This window comes from Oncorhynchus masou, chromosome 5, assembly GCF_036934945.1.
Source record: "Oncorhynchus masou masou isolate Uvic2021 chromosome 5, UVic_Omas_1.1, whole genome shotgun sequence".
Lineage (NCBI taxonomy): Eukaryota > Metazoa > Chordata > Actinopteri > Salmoniformes > Salmonidae > Oncorhynchus > Oncorhynchus masou.
In genome coordinates, this window is record NC_088216.1 from 30,238,823 (window position 1) to 30,255,366 (window position 16,544).

At 41.2% G+C, this 16,544-nt stretch overlaps 1 protein-coding gene and 1 pseudogene across 2 annotated transcripts in view; one reads left to right on the forward strand and one right to left on the reverse strand.

The window, feature by feature from the left end:
• Positions 1 to 1,527: 1,527 nt before the first annotated feature.
• On the reverse strand, positions 1,528 to 3,766 carry LOC135528834 (uncharacterized; annotated as a pseudogene).
• A 1,260-nt stretch (positions 3,767 to 5,026) lies between these two features.
• LOC135539387 (homeobox protein Meis1-like) overlaps positions 5,027 to 16,544 on the forward strand; it is a 38,368-nt gene continuing 26,850 nt past the window's right edge. For both annotated transcript variants that reach the window (XM_064965240.1, XM_064965241.1), the window contains exons 1-7: positions 5,027 to 5,645; positions 7,008 to 7,228; positions 8,098 to 8,239; positions 8,456 to 8,506; positions 8,897 to 8,947; positions 9,529 to 9,675; positions 13,603 to 13,714. In XM_064965240.1, coding sequence (XP_064821312.1) covers positions 5,634 to 5,645; positions 7,008 to 7,228; positions 8,098 to 8,239; positions 8,456 to 8,506; positions 8,897 to 8,947; positions 9,529 to 9,675; positions 13,603 to 13,714 — 736 coding nt within the window. In that variant the 5' untranslated portion in view covers positions 5,027 to 5,633. The remainder of the gene's footprint in view (positions 5,646 to 7,007; positions 7,229 to 8,097; positions 8,240 to 8,455; positions 8,507 to 8,896; positions 8,948 to 9,528; positions 9,676 to 13,602; positions 13,715 to 16,544) is intronic.

Genomic DNA, 16,544 nt, shown 5'->3' on the forward strand with positions numbered 1-16,544 from the left:
AACCAAGACGAGACGGCCTACAGGGAGGAGGTGAGGGCCCTCGGAGTGTGGTGTCAGGAAAATAACCTCACACTCAACGTCAACAAAACGAAGGAGATGATTGTGGACTTCAGGAAACAGCAGAGGGAGCACCCCCCTATCTACATCGATGGGACAGTAGTGGAGAGGGTAGTAAGTTTTAAGTTCCTCTGCGTACACACCACGGACAAACTGAATTGTTCCACCCACACACACAGCGTCGTGAAGAAGGCGCAGCAGGGCCTCTTCAACCTCAGGAGGCCGAAGAAATTTGGCTTTCACCAAAAGCACTCACAAACTTCTACAGATGCACAATCGAGAGCATCCTGTCGGGCTGTATCACCGCCTTGTACGGCAATTGCTCCGCCCACAACCGTAAGGCTCTCCAGAGGGTAGTGAGGTCTGCACAACGCATCACCGGGGCAAACTACCTGCCCTCCAGGACACCTACACCACCCGATGTCACAGGAAGGCCATAAAGATCATCAAGGACAACAACCACCCGAGCCACTGCCTGTTCACCCCGCTATCATCCAGATGGCGAGGTCAGTACAGGTGCATCAAAGCAGGGACCGAGAGACTGAAAAACAGCTCCTATCTTAAGGCCATCAGACTGTTAAACAGCCACCACTAACATTGAGTGGCTGCTGCCAACACACTGACTCAACTCCAGCCACTTTAATAATGGAAATTGATGGAAAAATATATCACTCGCCACTTTAAACAATGCTACTTAATAATGTTTACATACCCTACTCCTGTACTCCCACATCGATACCATTTACAGCATCTTTGTATATGCCATTCTGTACCATCACTTATTCATATATTTTTATGTACATATTCTTTATCCCTTTACACTTGTGTGTATAAGGTAGTAGTTTTGGAATTGTTAGGTTAGTTTACTCGTTGGTTATTACTGCATTGTCGGAACTAGAAGCACAAGCATTTCGCTACACTCGCATTAACATCTGCTAACCATGTGTATGTGACAAATAAAATTTGATTTGAAGTGAAAGCCATCCTCACTTGGGGAATGCTGCTTCTTAGTTAGCTTTGTGACAGTATCAAAAATACATTTCGGATTGTTCTTATTTTCCTCAATTAAGTTGTAAAAATAGGATGATCGAGCAGCAGTAAGTGCTCTTCGATACTGCAAGGTACTGTCTTTCCAAGCTAGTCGGAAGACTTCCAGTTTGGTGTGGCGCCATTTCCGTTCCAATTTTCTGGAAATTTGCTTCAGAGCTCGGGTATTTTCTGTGTACCAGGGAGCTAGTTTCTTATGAGAAATGTTTTTAGGGGTGCAACTGCATATAGGGTATTGCACAAAGTCAAATTGAGTTCCTCAGTTAGGTGGTTAACTGATTTTTGTCCTCTGATGTCCTTGGGTAGGCAGAGGGAGTCTGGAAGGGCATCAAGGAATCTTTGTGTTGTCTGTGAATTTATAGCACGACTTTTGATGCTCCTTGGTTGGGGTCTGAACAGATTATTTGTTGCAATTGCAAACGTAATAAAATGGTGGTCCGATAGTCCAGGATTATGAGGAAAAACATTAAGATCCACAACATTTATTCCATGGGACAAAACTAGGTCCAGAGTATGACTGTGACAGTGAGTAGGTCCAGAGACATGTTGGACAAAATCCACTGAGTCGATAATGGCTTCGAAAGCCTTTTGGAGTGGGCCTGTGGACTTTTCCATGTGAATATTAAAGTCACCAAAAATTAGAGTATTATCTGCTATGAGGTCCGATAGGAATTCAGGGAACTCAATGAGGAACGCTGTATATGGCCCGGGAGGCCTGTGAACAGTAGCTATAAAAAGTGATTGAGTAGGCTGCATAGATTTCATGACTTTTTTTTGTAAATTGAAATTTGCTATCGTAAATGTTAGCAACACCTCCGCCTTTGAGGGATGTACGGGGATATGGTCACTAGTGCAACCCGGAGGTGAGGCCTCATTTAACACAGTAAATTCATCAGGCTTCAGCCATGTTTCAGTCAGGCCAATCACATCAAGATTATGATCAGTGATTAGTTAATTGACTATAATTGCCTTTGAAGTAAGGGATCTAACATTAAGTAGCCCTATTTTGAGATGTGAGGTATCACATTCTCTTTCAATAATGACAGGAATGGAGGAGGTCTTGTTTCTAGTGAGATTGCTAAGGCGAACACCGCCATGTTTAGTTTTTCCCAACCCAGGTCGAGGCACAGACACAGTCTCAATGGGGATAGCTGATCTGACTACACTGACTGTGCTAGTGGCAGACTCTACTAAGCTGGCAGGCTGGCTAACAGCCTGCTGCCTGGCCTGCACCCTATTTTATTGTGGAGCTAGAGGAGTTAGAGCCCTGTCTATGGTGGTAGATAAGATGAGAGCATCTCTCCAGCTAGGATGATACTTAAGTATATTTTTGCAATTACATTTACTTTTGATACTAAGTATATTTAAAACCAAATACTGTTAGACTTTTACTCAAGTAGTATGTTATTGGGTGTCTTTCACTTTTACTTTAGTTATTTCCTATTAAAGGTAGCTTTACTTTTACTCAAATATGACAATTGGGTACTTTTTCCACCACTGCAATTCAATGTAGTCGTAACTATCTGTGGAACTCAGGTGTAACGGGTGTCTTTTGCTATACGTTTTCTCTGCATAAAATCCGTTTATATAAAGTGAAATGTTTATTTTCAGTCGTAGTGGCTACAACAACTATATAACACACCTATTACAATAAATACCACAACTCAAACACATTTTAATTGAGCTTGCGCTTGCCTACAACTAGATGGCGCAAATGGTCCAGTAAATTATCAAACAAACTGCATACCCAAATAGCATCAGTGAAAACAGTGAGAACTTGTTTACCTATCTCTTGGTTTCAGAATATATTTCATTGTAGGGTATGCATGCCTAAATCAGATAGACCTGTGATGTAACAGATTGCTTCATTTGATTATAGTAATGTTGAAAACAGATTGTTTTCAGTGTCATGAGATACACAAATTACACATTTTCTATATGTAATGTAAAAGGGAACAATACCAGTTCCTTTCAAATATTTCTTCCCGTAGTTACTTTCAGCTGTGAAAGGCTATTCCATAAGTTACGTTTGAGTTTTCTGTGAAATGTAAAATCATTTTGGCCTATGTGTAAAAACATTTGAATGGTTTTCAAAAGAAAATCTGTTCACTCAAGAGAAAATTTGAGTTTGTTCAGCAAACATTTGATGAGCTATTCAGAGATAGAGATTCTTAAACAAACGGTCAAATGTGGGCTACTGTAAATGATGTTAACTTACACTGTGTCTACGGCTATATTATTTTCTTGACCACAATACAAATGTGGGTCTTCCAAATGAGCCAAGTCACGTTTTGGTTAGCCTAGACATGAATAACCCTGCGGATTGTGGTCTGAGTAAAGTTTAAATTAAAACATGTTAGGAGCGGTAATAAATGCTGTAAAAGTAGCCTATAGACACAGATATTCGATCATTCACGTTACAAATGGAATAATTTGATTTCATACCGAATAATAATCATTGTTGATTGACGATTTCAAAACTCAATAAACGATCTTTACCTTTCTTACACTTTCGGTTTAGGCTCCTTCAAGTCCTTCCATAACTTCCAGAGTTTATCCTAAGAGTGTCAGACAAATACATGAATAGTACCTTCAATAAATATATGTAATTATAAGGACATCATTGGATAGCTTCTTCATAAAACAAAAGTTCATACTTCATACTCGTACTCAAAAGTTTGGTTTCAAAGCGGTTTTGCCTGCATGCACGTCCTGCAGCCATGCTTCATTTCATCAAATGTATGTTCTGATCTGAAAGCAGCTTTAATGGCCTGCCACAGAGGTTATAGACTATTTGAAATGATTTAGATATGTTCTTAACCTCACACATTCCAAGTATTTAAGAGGTTGGTACGATTCCATCTACTCATAGGTATATCCTCGAGGGAAATACATCCAAATTAATTTCTATGGACAAGGTAGCCACTCTCTCTGGGTAAAGCTACCGTATTTTGAAGACAACCACCGACCAGCCTCTCAGTTTGAAGCTTGGCAAGGCTATGCGTCTTTGGATAACACTTTGGACAAACTCTATACAACTTTCATGCTACATTTAAATCCCTTCTACTCCAATCTTCATTTAAAGTTGACCTGATAACATTAATACTCTGTTGGATACGGACTCGAAAGTTAAACTGTTTACAGACTAAACAATAGACTAACTACAACGTAATTAAATAAATTCGTACTGTTATGCACGGTCGGCGAGGGAGCTTTAATCCCCAATAACTAGTAAACTGAACTTGATAGGCTATAGTTCAGTCACTGTCTTTTGACACATACAAGTACAGATAGTAATTTATTTGCAAGCTTTCATTACACAATGCTGTCCATGTCCCCAATGCCCCAAACCATCCAAGTTTATATTAGAGAACTGAGGCCTGTGTTTGATGTGCGCTTAATTGCGCCCATTCTTCCCACTTCTACTGTCATATTGGACAAAAGGTCTGTCAATCAATTCTGCGAAGGAGTGTCAAATTCTGACACACAACCTCCAATAAAATAATTTTAGGGTGTTATTATAAACCTGAAAAAAAGTGAATAGCTTAATTGTTAGACTACTTTTATTTGGGTGGAAAATGGACAGCTGTTTCTATTCATGGTCAGTTATTTGCCTATTTATAGCCTATCGTTTGTTAATATTTATATGTATTCTTTAAATAAACCTAAGGCCTGCTAGTCATTTCCACAACAAAACGTCCAGCTGAGCACCAGATAATACAACCCTTATATGCGATTGAATATCTGCTATTTTTACAGTTCTCAAACGCCCCCACCTGGTTCTCCACTTGATGTGGCCCATTCCAATACGTGACCAGTTATGGCCACCACTACTTCCGGGTTTGCACAAATTGATCAAAGCTACCCTTTCTGCCTTATGCGCCCTACAACAACACACACACACGCGCGCGCATTTGGAGAACCAAGCACGGCATTCACATTGCACATCGGGATCTACCAACATGCGGACGGACAGTGGACTGCCCCTTTAAGAAAAACTAAGTCAGAAAATATCACCCCTCCTCCTTCAGATCTCCACTTGGATGGTATTGCATCAAAGAAAACCTTCACTGGAGTTGCAAGTGATCGAGGAGACGATGGGGACTGTTTTTGAACATCTCTACATGAATATCTGAAGCATTCAAAGTGAAGGAAGAGCGCGACGAGTCATCATTAATTAAGCAACTTGACAACCTCGATGTTGATTGACAGCTTGCTTGTTGAGCGAGACTAGAGTCTCAATGTTGTTTTCTGTAAGGGGCATTTTACACCAGTCTCAAGCGTGAAGTCGTAGCCAGTGTCGCTTGTTTATGAACGGTCTCCAGGAGAAAGCGAAGGAGCGCTATACTGGATTGTGGTGTTTTTGTCTTTAGCTGGACTTATGCTGACGGTCTGGCAACCATCCTCTCTGGAGAGACGACCACAGTATTCCTAATCTTGCATTTGGAGTTAGGTCTTTGTTTTTCCTCAGCCCTGGCCTCGTAGAAGACGTTTAGAGTCCGATTGGAATCGGCTAGAGTGACAGGCCGATGGCGCAACGGGTGCGTATTGACATAACTTTTAGCAATGGCAATAAAGCTACAATTGAGACGTGGCTGATTACTGTGCGCAATTTTTCATTTGTATGGCACAACAAGCAGGCAGCTATGCAATAAGAGGGTGTTTGGTAGAGCTATAAGTTGTCAAATATACTTATGCTACATGCTAGCCTACTATTCAGCATTTGAGCGTGTGTGAGTAGAATAAACAATTGCATTTTCATATTGTCTAAAGAACTACAGACTGCAGACTACAAACTTCATCACATAATTCATTTTACCCCACTATTATGACATGTGTTTTGATATACTGCCTTTCATAAACACCGCATCGGTCTTTGGGGGTCCAGTGTTTAATGTAGGCTATAACCAAGTTGTTACACATCAACTTAAACGATTTACAAAAAACATGATGTAAGTTTGGTAATAAGAACATGGACGACATTTCACAAATATTTTGTGTGTATTAAATTTCAGTCTGTACAGATATGAGAATTATGTAGAGAATGTTCGCTTTGGGTTTAGTTTGTTGATATCTATCCTTTTCAACATTTCATAATATGTATACATTCTTATCTGATATATGACATCCAAATAAATAAATTCAACATTTAGAATAAAACATATGTGATTACGTTCTCAAAATATACTCGAAATAGTTTAGATAGGCCAATTAGACATGCATGAACAATTAGCCTATCTAAAATGTATCTGTTATTTTTTTTTGTTTCTTTAAACTATTAGTTTTGTCAAGATAAACAAAACAATATTTGATTTCTTTGAAATATCAGCAAGAATACAGACAAAGTGTATACATTTGTGACATTGTTTTGTCTAAGCAAGACTCTGCAGTTCCAGTCGCCTGAAAGAAATAAGCAGACCCAAAACGTTTGAAAGTTTTAGACATATAAAAGTCAACTGCTATTTCAGAACTTTTTAAAATGTTAATGATCCAACGTAATCCACAAACAATGAACATTTTCCATTGATTCTCAATTAGGTGATCAACATAGGCTTTTATTGCCACTAATATACTTCCTACCACTAAACATACGATAGGCTACTATTAGCACCATATACCTAACACATTAGCACTTATTTTCTATACTAATTCTGTAGGCCGAGACTTATTTGCTATTATTAGTATAGACTGCCAACAACATAATTTAAGCTATTTTACTATTGTTGTTAATATACTTTTCTTGTTATTAGTCTTTATATTTCGTTTTTATTGTCAGTATTATTACATGATTACTTTTACTTTAGCTATTATCAACACAGGCCTTCATTCAACATCAGGAGAGGTAGCACACCGGTGTCAATGGTTATTATTTTAGAATATTCTCTATCTTTCACTTTTGACAGTATGAAGACCTTCCCCACTATGGAATGGACGGAGTAGGGCTGCCCTCGACTATGTACGGGGACCCTCATGCAGCGCGCTCCATGCAGGCGGTTCACCTGAACCACGGGCCCCAGTTCCACTCGCACCAGTACCCGCACTCAACACACGCCAGTGCCATACCGCCCAGTATGGGCTCCTCTGTCAACGACGCAATAAAAAGAGACAAAGATGCCATTTACGGGTACGTTTATTTTACTGCCAACGTAAAGTGTACAGCCATTGGGGATATCAAGCACCACAAATGTGAGCGATGAAAGTTTAAGAGAGAGGGAGGCTTTGGGAAATTCTCGCTAATTATAACCTGTTCTGTGTTCGGTCATTATGCACGGTGCTATATAGGCTTATTTAAACTGTGTATATCTGTTTTGAAATGTTTCATTATGACATTCTCACCTGAGTTTTCGAAAAAGATCCATACGCTTTCGTTTGCATTTGGTTTTCAGTTAAAATATGATGTTATTTTGCATTCCCAGAATTCATGATATGGATGTATTCTATTGTTTAGCCGGAGCCAGGGGTTGAGTTGGATAACCAAACTCCCAAAATGTTTGTAAATCCAACTCTCAGATTTAAACAATTGTACATCAAACACATTCTCAAACTACCCTGCCTACTTCAACAAATGTGTAGGCAGTGTTGTTTATATTTGTGTGCCATAATATAAGCATATTTTCAGGCCAAGTTTAATTGTCTTGAACTCTATTGAAAAGTTCATCATGTCATTTTTTGCCTGAGTTAATCTCACTGAAGAATATGTTATTTCGTTGTCCTAAAATGTTGAATCGTGTTCTAAATAAGACACTCGAGAGCTGAGGATGCCATACGACCAGTTTTGCCTGTATGACCAACTCATTTCATGCAGTAAGACTAGGCCTACTTTTATGTAATTATTGTGCTGTTACATTTCTGAATGTTTGCACGTTTTCAACTGAAAACAGTAGGCAATGTGATTGAAACTCGATGTAACCTACTTTCTTAGTTTGGGCCTGTACGGACTCGCAAACTTTCCAAGGCGGCGTACAGCGTTAATGTCCCCTCTCTTCCTTTTAGGCATCCCCTTTTCCCACTTCTAGCACTGATTTTTGAAAAATGTGAATTAGCAACTTGCACGCCGAGAGAAACTGGGGTCGCTGGAGGCGACGTGTGTTCCTCGGAGTCTTTCAATGAGGATATAGCAGTATTTTCAAAACAGGTTTGACATATCTATTTACTTGTTTTGTTGAAGTTCAAATTCGTTCAAATTCGTATATTGTAGGGTAAATAACCGTTGTGCATTGGTACATGTTTTGTAATTCTGCATTGTGAAAACTTTGTAAGCCGCAAGCTGTCCCATGCATGTGAACACAAATCGTTATGAATTATGTATGACGTTCAGTGAACAGTGAATTTTGTAACACTTTTGTTTCAGATTCGATCAGAGAAGCCTATATTTTCATCAAATCCAGAAATTGATAATTTGGTAAGAACTCACATGCTTTAGGCCATTCACAAGAACAGTATCGAGCAGTTGGATAATGAATACATTCACTCATTGTCTACAATAGACGACACTTAAGTGTAAATTTGACTTTATCACAGTCCTTGTTATTAATGGTGTCATAACAGATACACGTTTGTGTAATCGTAATCTGTCGAAAGATTTTCTTGTCATGAAGTTTGTTTGCTTTCATGCTAATTATTTTAATCCTGTTTATCCTGATCCATTGCCTACACGTTTTTAATGGCCGTGCGCGCAAACACACACCCGCACGCACGCACACATGCACGCACACGCACCCATAATTATAATAATAATGTAGTGATCCACAATGTGAATAAAAATGTTTTAATGCAAACTTTTTCCTCCTAGATGATACAAGCAATTCAAGTATTACGGTTTCATCTGCTCGAGCTGGAGAAGGTATATTTACTCATAACCATCTCATGCACGGTGTGACTGATAGGCCTGCTGCTGTAAAAATCGGATATTTTATCACCGTCGATTGCGATGATGCATAGCATTGGGCTATAACTCCGTAGTAGAAGCGTAATAGTGGTGGTAGTATATTTGGTTGCCCAAATAACATTTTTATGTTATGGCGTTGATAATGTTGTCATTGATGGATGCGCTTGCAAAATATTAGTCGAGGGCGTTTATATAAAAGTCGCCATATTGCTCATGTTGACCCTATATTAGGGAGGAGATAAAGTTGCTAAAGTAGCCTACAGTTATCGCTCAATTATATAAAAAATGTAAGAAAAATAAAGTATTCATTCGTTTTTCTACAAGTAAAGTAAAATGTATGTAATGTAATATAGTTCTGCTATTTTTGAAGCCAATTTGCTTGAATAGTAATTTAGGCCTCTCACAAGGCGAGTGATAGGCTAGTCCTTATAATAACACTGATTATTACCATCTACATTATTTTTTTTAGGGCTTTCTCGTAGGGTATAGTGTTCACTCAGTTTTGATACATGTTTGGTTGTCCTCCGTGTTTGCAGGTACACGAGCTATGCGACAATTTCTGTCATCGATACATCAGCTGCTTGAAAGGAAAAATGCCCATTGATTTGGTCATAGACGACAGGGACGGTGGAAATAAATCTGACAGTGAAGATTTTACAAGATCGTCTGGGCCTCTTGATCAGGTAAGCTCTTGCCTATTACGTGCGTATTAATACAATTGCCGTTTATTAAGTGCATTTGAATTGTAGGCCTATACAGAGAACACTTCGCACGCATTTTATGCTGTCTAGATTGTTTTATCAAAATAGAGGCCTATGGAAAAAAATATAATTTAGGAAATTGTTGGCCTCCTCTTAGTGATATAGATTGATAAGTGACTTTAAAATAAATCAAATATTAAATGTAGGCATAACATTTGACGAAATGACAATGAGAACAATGTTTCTGCTCCATTTAATGTCAAAGCATAATAAATAGTTTTTTTTTCGGACATTTGGAAAAAACTTGTTTGAAGGATCCCGGTGAACAATTGCTTGGCTTTTACTATATTACATCTTGAATAAATGCTTTGAGGGACTATGGTAAACATTTTAATTGTTATTATGCTATTTTATGGTGTTTTTATGTGTTAATTATGTTCATTGTGCTGCATGTGCTCGAAAAAGATGTCATTGATCAAAAATGGGACGAGAGGTGTAGAGTCAAATCTGCTCTTTTTTTCGTGTGAATGCAACCAAGCAAGTTTTGAAGTCACGTTGCACCCTCCCCTTGAGCAAGGCTTTAGGAATATAGAGTCCCTTCCTCCGGGTGCCATGTCAGCCACACAGCGACTTGTTAACCATTTAACCCTTTATTTACCAGAGCAACGAGCACAAATCCAGGCAGTTTAGTGGAGTGTCAAATGCGCACAACTCAAATGTCTCGGTGTTTATTTTCAAACACCCTCCCAAGCCTATATTAGTCTGTTGTTGAGATGTTCTGAGTGTCCCATTCACTTTACTACAGGATTCCAAGCTCTGTATTATAAAATAACCCTCTATCCAAGTCTATGCTCTATTCTAGTATGAATCACACTACCTTATATCCACAAATTAATATGCATCCCCTTCAGTCCTCTCACCTCCATCAGGTAGTGAGACTTCCCTCCAGTAGTACTTTGATCACATCTGCTGATTTGCACTTTGATGGTCATCTTTGATTGCGCTGTCACCTGCCAGAGTGTTTTTATTATTATCGATCAATCAACATGATCAATGATGAGCGCAGGTCCCCTGAGTCTTATAAGCACTCGTAATTTATGCTTTTGATTTAACAAATTGTGTGGCTCAGTTGGTAAGAGCGTAGCACTAGCAACGCCTGTTGTAGGCTTGATTCCCGCTGGGGTTACATATACTAAAATGTAAGTCGCTTTGGATTGAAGCGTCTGCTAAATGGCATATATTATGAAGCAGCACACTAAAGTGTAGCCCCTGGATGTGGAGGTCAACCCAATAACCCGTCCCACCAGCCTTCACTTTCCCACCCATATGTCCATGTATGGTACAGCACCCGCCCACCCGACACCCACTCTACCTTGCAGGCACTTTGTCCCCACACCTCTAGCCCAATAGTGTACCATTTTCACACTTAATTCCACACTTAATTTCTCTTCTCAAGTGGGGCTGCTTAGGGAGTTCCTACTGGTTATGGGTGGATATTGGGAGGTGGTGGCGGTGTGTGAGTGTATATGCATGTGTGTGTGTGTGTGTTTGTGTACATGTTCGAGTGTGTGTGTGTGTGTGTGTGTGTGTGTGTGTGTCTCGGTACTTGTCACCCTCGGTCTCTCGGGAGCGGTTCCATTCGGATTGAACAAATCTCTTCAGCCCTATACTCACTCCCCCTCTTCTATCCCCTTGCTCGTTTCGTTGGGAACTCCTCTTGTTGGAGTTGGCCATTGCTGCTTTAACCATTTGTGTTCTGAGCATATGTTCTAGATTACCACAGCCTGACAGCATTCTCTTGGTATGCAGCGTAATACATGATATATATATTTTATTTTTTTTCCTTCCCAAAGAGGACTTATTATTATTCATTTGCTGGTCAAAAACAATTATGAATTATAGGGTTTGCATTCTGACCTGGAGTTAGCAATGCACCGCCAACTGAGGGGAGTAGCAAGCCAGTGTGTACAGGGCTGTTTCGCTGTGTGTTTGAAATGTCTACAGGCTATTTCTCCCCCCCCCCCCAGATGATATGTACTGCGTATGATATGGATATGATATGTAAGGAAACTAAGAATGAGGCTTTTGTGCCAACATACCTTGGGTCTCCATTCACATCTCTTTTAATCAGTCGCCTGTGGATTATTCTCTATGGATGACCTCACTTAAAGCCCTTGGTTTCTACAGTGCCTTGCGAAAGTATTCGGCCCCCTTGAACTTTGCGACCTTTTGCCACATTTCAGGCTTCAAACATAAAGATATAAAACTGTATTTTTTTGTGAAGAATCGACAACAAGTGGGACACAATCATGAAGTGGAACGACATTTATTGGATATTTCAAACTTTTTTAACAAATCAAAAACTGAAAAATTGGGTGTGCAAAATTATTCAGCCCCCTTAAGTTAATACTTTGTAGCGCCACCTTTTGCTGCGACTACAGCTGTAAGTCGCTTGGGGTATGTCTCTATCAGTTTTGCACATCGAGAGACTGAAATTTCTTCCCATTCCTCCTTGCAAAACAGCTCAAGCTCAGTGAGGTTGGATGGAGAGCATTTGTGAACAGCAGTTTTCAGTTCTTTCCACAGATTCTCAATTGGATTTAGGTCTGGACGTTGACTTGGCCATTCTAACACCTGGATATGTTTATTTTTGAACCATTCCATTGTATATTTTGCTTTATGTTTTGGATCATTGTCTTGTTGGAAGACAAATCTCCGTCCCAGTCTCAGGTCTTTTGCAGACTCCATCAGGTTTTCTTCCAGAATGGTCCTGTATTTGGCTCCATCCATCTTCCCATCAATTTTAACCATCTTCCCTGTCCCTGCTGAAGAAAAGCAGGCCCAAACCATGATGCTGCCACCACCATGTTTGACAGTGGGGATGTTGTGTTCAGGGTGATGAGCTGTGTTGCTTTTACGCCATACATAACGTTTTGCATTGTTGCCAAAAAATTCAATTTTGGTTTCATCTGACCAGAGCACCTTCTTCCACATGTTTGGTGTGTCTCCCAGGTGGCTTGTGGCAAACTTTAAACTACACTTTTTATGGATATCTTTAAGAAATGGCTTTCTTCTTGCCACTCTTCCATAAAGGCCAGATTTGTGCAATATACGACTGATTGTTGTCCTATGGACAGAGTCTCCCACCTCAGCTGTAGATCTCTGCAGTTCATCCAGAGTGATCATGGGCCTCTTGGCTGCATCTCTGATCAGTCTTCTCCTTGTATGAGCTGAAAGTTTAGAGGGACGGCCAGGTCTTGGTAGATTTGCAGTGGTCTGATACTCCTTCCATTTCAATATTATCGATTGCACAGTGCTCCTTGGAATGTTTAAAGCTTGGGAAATCTTTTTGTATCCAAATCCGGCTTTAAACTTCTTCACAACAGTATCTCGGACCTGCTTGATGTGTTCCTTGTTCTTCATGATGCTCTCTACGCTTTTAACGGACCTCTGAGACTATCACAGTGCAGGTGCATTTATACGGAGACTTGATTACACACAGGTGTATTGTATTTATCATCATTAGTCATTTAGGTCAACATTGGATCATTCAGAGATCCTCACTGAACTTCTGGAGAGAGTTTGCTGCACTGAAAGTAAAGGGGCTGAATAATTTTGCACGCCCAATTTTTCAGTTTTTGTTTTGTTAAAAAAGTTTGAAATATCCAATAAATGTCGTTCCACTTCATGATTGTGTCCCACTTGTTGTTGATTCTTCACAAAAAAATACAGTTTTACATCTTTATGTTTGAAGCCTGAAATGTGGCAAAAGGTCGCAAAATTCAAGGGGGCCGAATACTTTCGCAAGGCACTGTATATGACGAATAGACCATTGACACGTTCTCTGTGGTTAATCGTATTCATACTGTAGTTTCTTGTCTGATTGTCAGTGTCATGTCATCCAATCAGATCTCGTGGAGCAGAGACCACGATGACACGGCGTCAGTTCGCTCGGCGGGGACGCCCGGGCCCTCCAGTGGGGGACACACGTCACACAGTGGGGACAACAACAGTGAAGAAGGTAAGGACTCACTGATAGGTAAGATAACTGGATAGGTGTCCATCATTATTGCTTTTGTCTTTTAAAGCATACTATCATATCAGTGGGAGGAACGAGGAAGCTATTTTAGAGTTCTGGGACAGATCAGATTCACTTAAAGGTAGAAATACTAGAAAGGTGTCCACCATTATCGCTTTCACCTATCAAGTACTTTCAGATTAGTGAGACAGTGTTGGGACTGATCCGATGTTAAGCCAAGGAGTGAGTGTCACACGCTGTCGAGTTTGGATTGGATGTGATGTGGAATAGAAAGACAGCCAGCAGAGAGAAAGAACGAGTGAATGATGAGGGTTGACAGAAAAATGTGAATGCGGAGCTCAGCCTGGGACTGGATCTGGAAGAAAGGGCGCATTATGTTCTAGTCTACTGAGCGCCGATTTATATACCAGCCTCTGCGCCTCTTTTATTTGGACATGGGGAAAGAGTATTAACAGAGAGCAACACACACACGCACGCACGCACACACACGCACGCACGCACACACACACACACGCACGCACGCACGCACGCACGCACGCACGCGCACACACACACACACACACACACACACACACACACACACACACACACACACACACACACACACACACACACACACACACACACACACACACACACACACACACACACACACACACACACACATTAAATGCTAGGCAGCTCCTAATGGTTGAGGTAGAGAAGAAGACTAAAAGGGACTCTCTCTCCTCTGCTATTGGCCGTCTTTATTAGCAGGGCTCTGGGTTTGTGGACTTCCCCCACACTATCCAAATAGTTTCAGTCAGATGTGTATCACCTATTACCAGGGCCATTTGCAAAGTGCTGCGTGTGTGCCAAGTGCAACAAGCGTTCAGGGGATTTGTTATCTCCAGAATACATTTTCAGTTTAGCACCGCCACGGGTGGACTGCTTCGGGGATATCTGTGTGTTTTAACTCCCAAACACAAATACAGTCACACAGCCAGAACACAAGGCCCAGAACACAAACACTCCTAATGCCCTTTTTATTCCCAATTTGGATGGTTGGGGAATTGTGGCTCCTTCAATGGAAGTATTCCACAGAAACGTATTGGTTGAGCTTCTGTTGGAGAGTGGATTCTTGGTTGATCCATATTGGGGTATGTAGTCCAGTAATACCTTAACACTGGTTCCTTGCATCACGTCGATAGGCCTAGAGGACCAGAGAAGCTACCATTGGATAGTCATGGCTTTCCGACTTAACCGAAATAAAAACTATCTCTCACCTATAGGGAGGGGAGGTGTCAGTCCTGGGAAAAAGAGGAGGAAGAAAGAAAGAAAACAAAGGGAAAGCTGGTAAATAATGTCCCAAAGAAGGCAAACAGTTTTAACAACTTAGTTCATCGCTATGGTGATGTCTGCAGTTTGGTCAAACATTTAGCTTCTGTTCATTTGAACTTGCTGGTAGCCGATAGAGAAAGTCCATCCAAGACAAGTAGTCAATTTGTCTAAATATTTTCTTTGTGCATTGTCCGTGTTTTGTTGCCCATGGTTGCTTGAAGTTATCACACGCCTGACCTGAGCATCGAGGCCATTCTTCACAGACCCTTGGATTGGCCGACAATGGTCACATGGCTGCCTTGCTCCTATAGGGAAGCGTGTCTTGCAAGAAAGGACCAATGGCGGAATTCTGGTGCAAAATAAAAGGTCCTCTCTCCTCCCAGGCCCCTTGCACCAGACCATGGCCAATAACATTTTGTGCAAACACTTCTGAAATGCTCAGCAATTGAGCAGGCCAGCAGCTGCTGCGAGCGCCAAGCTTTGACAGCTTGACTTATAATGTTTGCGTGAAAAGTGCAAGTGGATATTTGTGCCTCTGAATCTTGATGCTGGAAGAGAAAGGAGCAAGTGGCGATATTGAACGGTAGAAGGAAAAAAAGGGTGAGAATGGAATGAGGGCAAAGGAAATAGAAGAAAGAAGAGGGAGAGAGAGTGAAAGAGAGTGAGGATGAGCAATGAATCCTTTGGTTTGGCGTGGGCATGGTCAATGCTGCATAACCACAGCTGAGCTAACTTCGTGTTCAGAGTTTTTTTTTCTTCGGGGAAACAAATTCCTTTGTATGGCCTCACTCTTTCACTGGAAGCCAGACAGGAAAGCCGAGAGTAGCAGCGACTTCCCGTGCAACCACCACTTTCTCCAGACCTCCCAGAGTCCCTGCAGCGCTTTACTCCTTCCTTCGCCTTCTAACACAACCCCCCTTCACAGTCACACATAGCTGGATGTAGAGGAGGATTTGACGTGTGCAGCTCTAGTCGCCGAAGAAGCATGTCCCCCCCCCCCCCGCCCCCCGTCCCTGTCCCCGTCTCCACCCGGTACACAGGTTGTCGCTGTGAAACTTGGTGCTGTCACAAACCATTAGCAGGTTGGGTCCAAAGTCACCACGGCGACGACGTATTTCTCCTCGTAGTGTTGGGCTAGAGAATGCTGCCGTGACACAGCACATTGCGGAGTGTAAATCAGCCTGAGGGAGCCCGCCGTCGTCCCCCTAATGAGGCCGAGAGCTTGTTTATGGACTTCAGCATCATTTTTATGATTATTTCCACCTTCTCAGACTCTTGTCGGTCCCAGTAGAGTCTCACCTCTGTTTTGGCGGCAGAGGTAATGGCAGGAGAAGCCTAAGCGAAGTCAACCTCCCAGCTAGTGAAGTCACCACTGGTATTATACTAATGTGGTCAGTAGTTGCTGCCATATGCCTGCTCTGCTTTAACTGACTGTCTCTAACCTTGCCTATTGCTGTTAAAAGTGACGGAAATACTGCGTACGGCATGATTT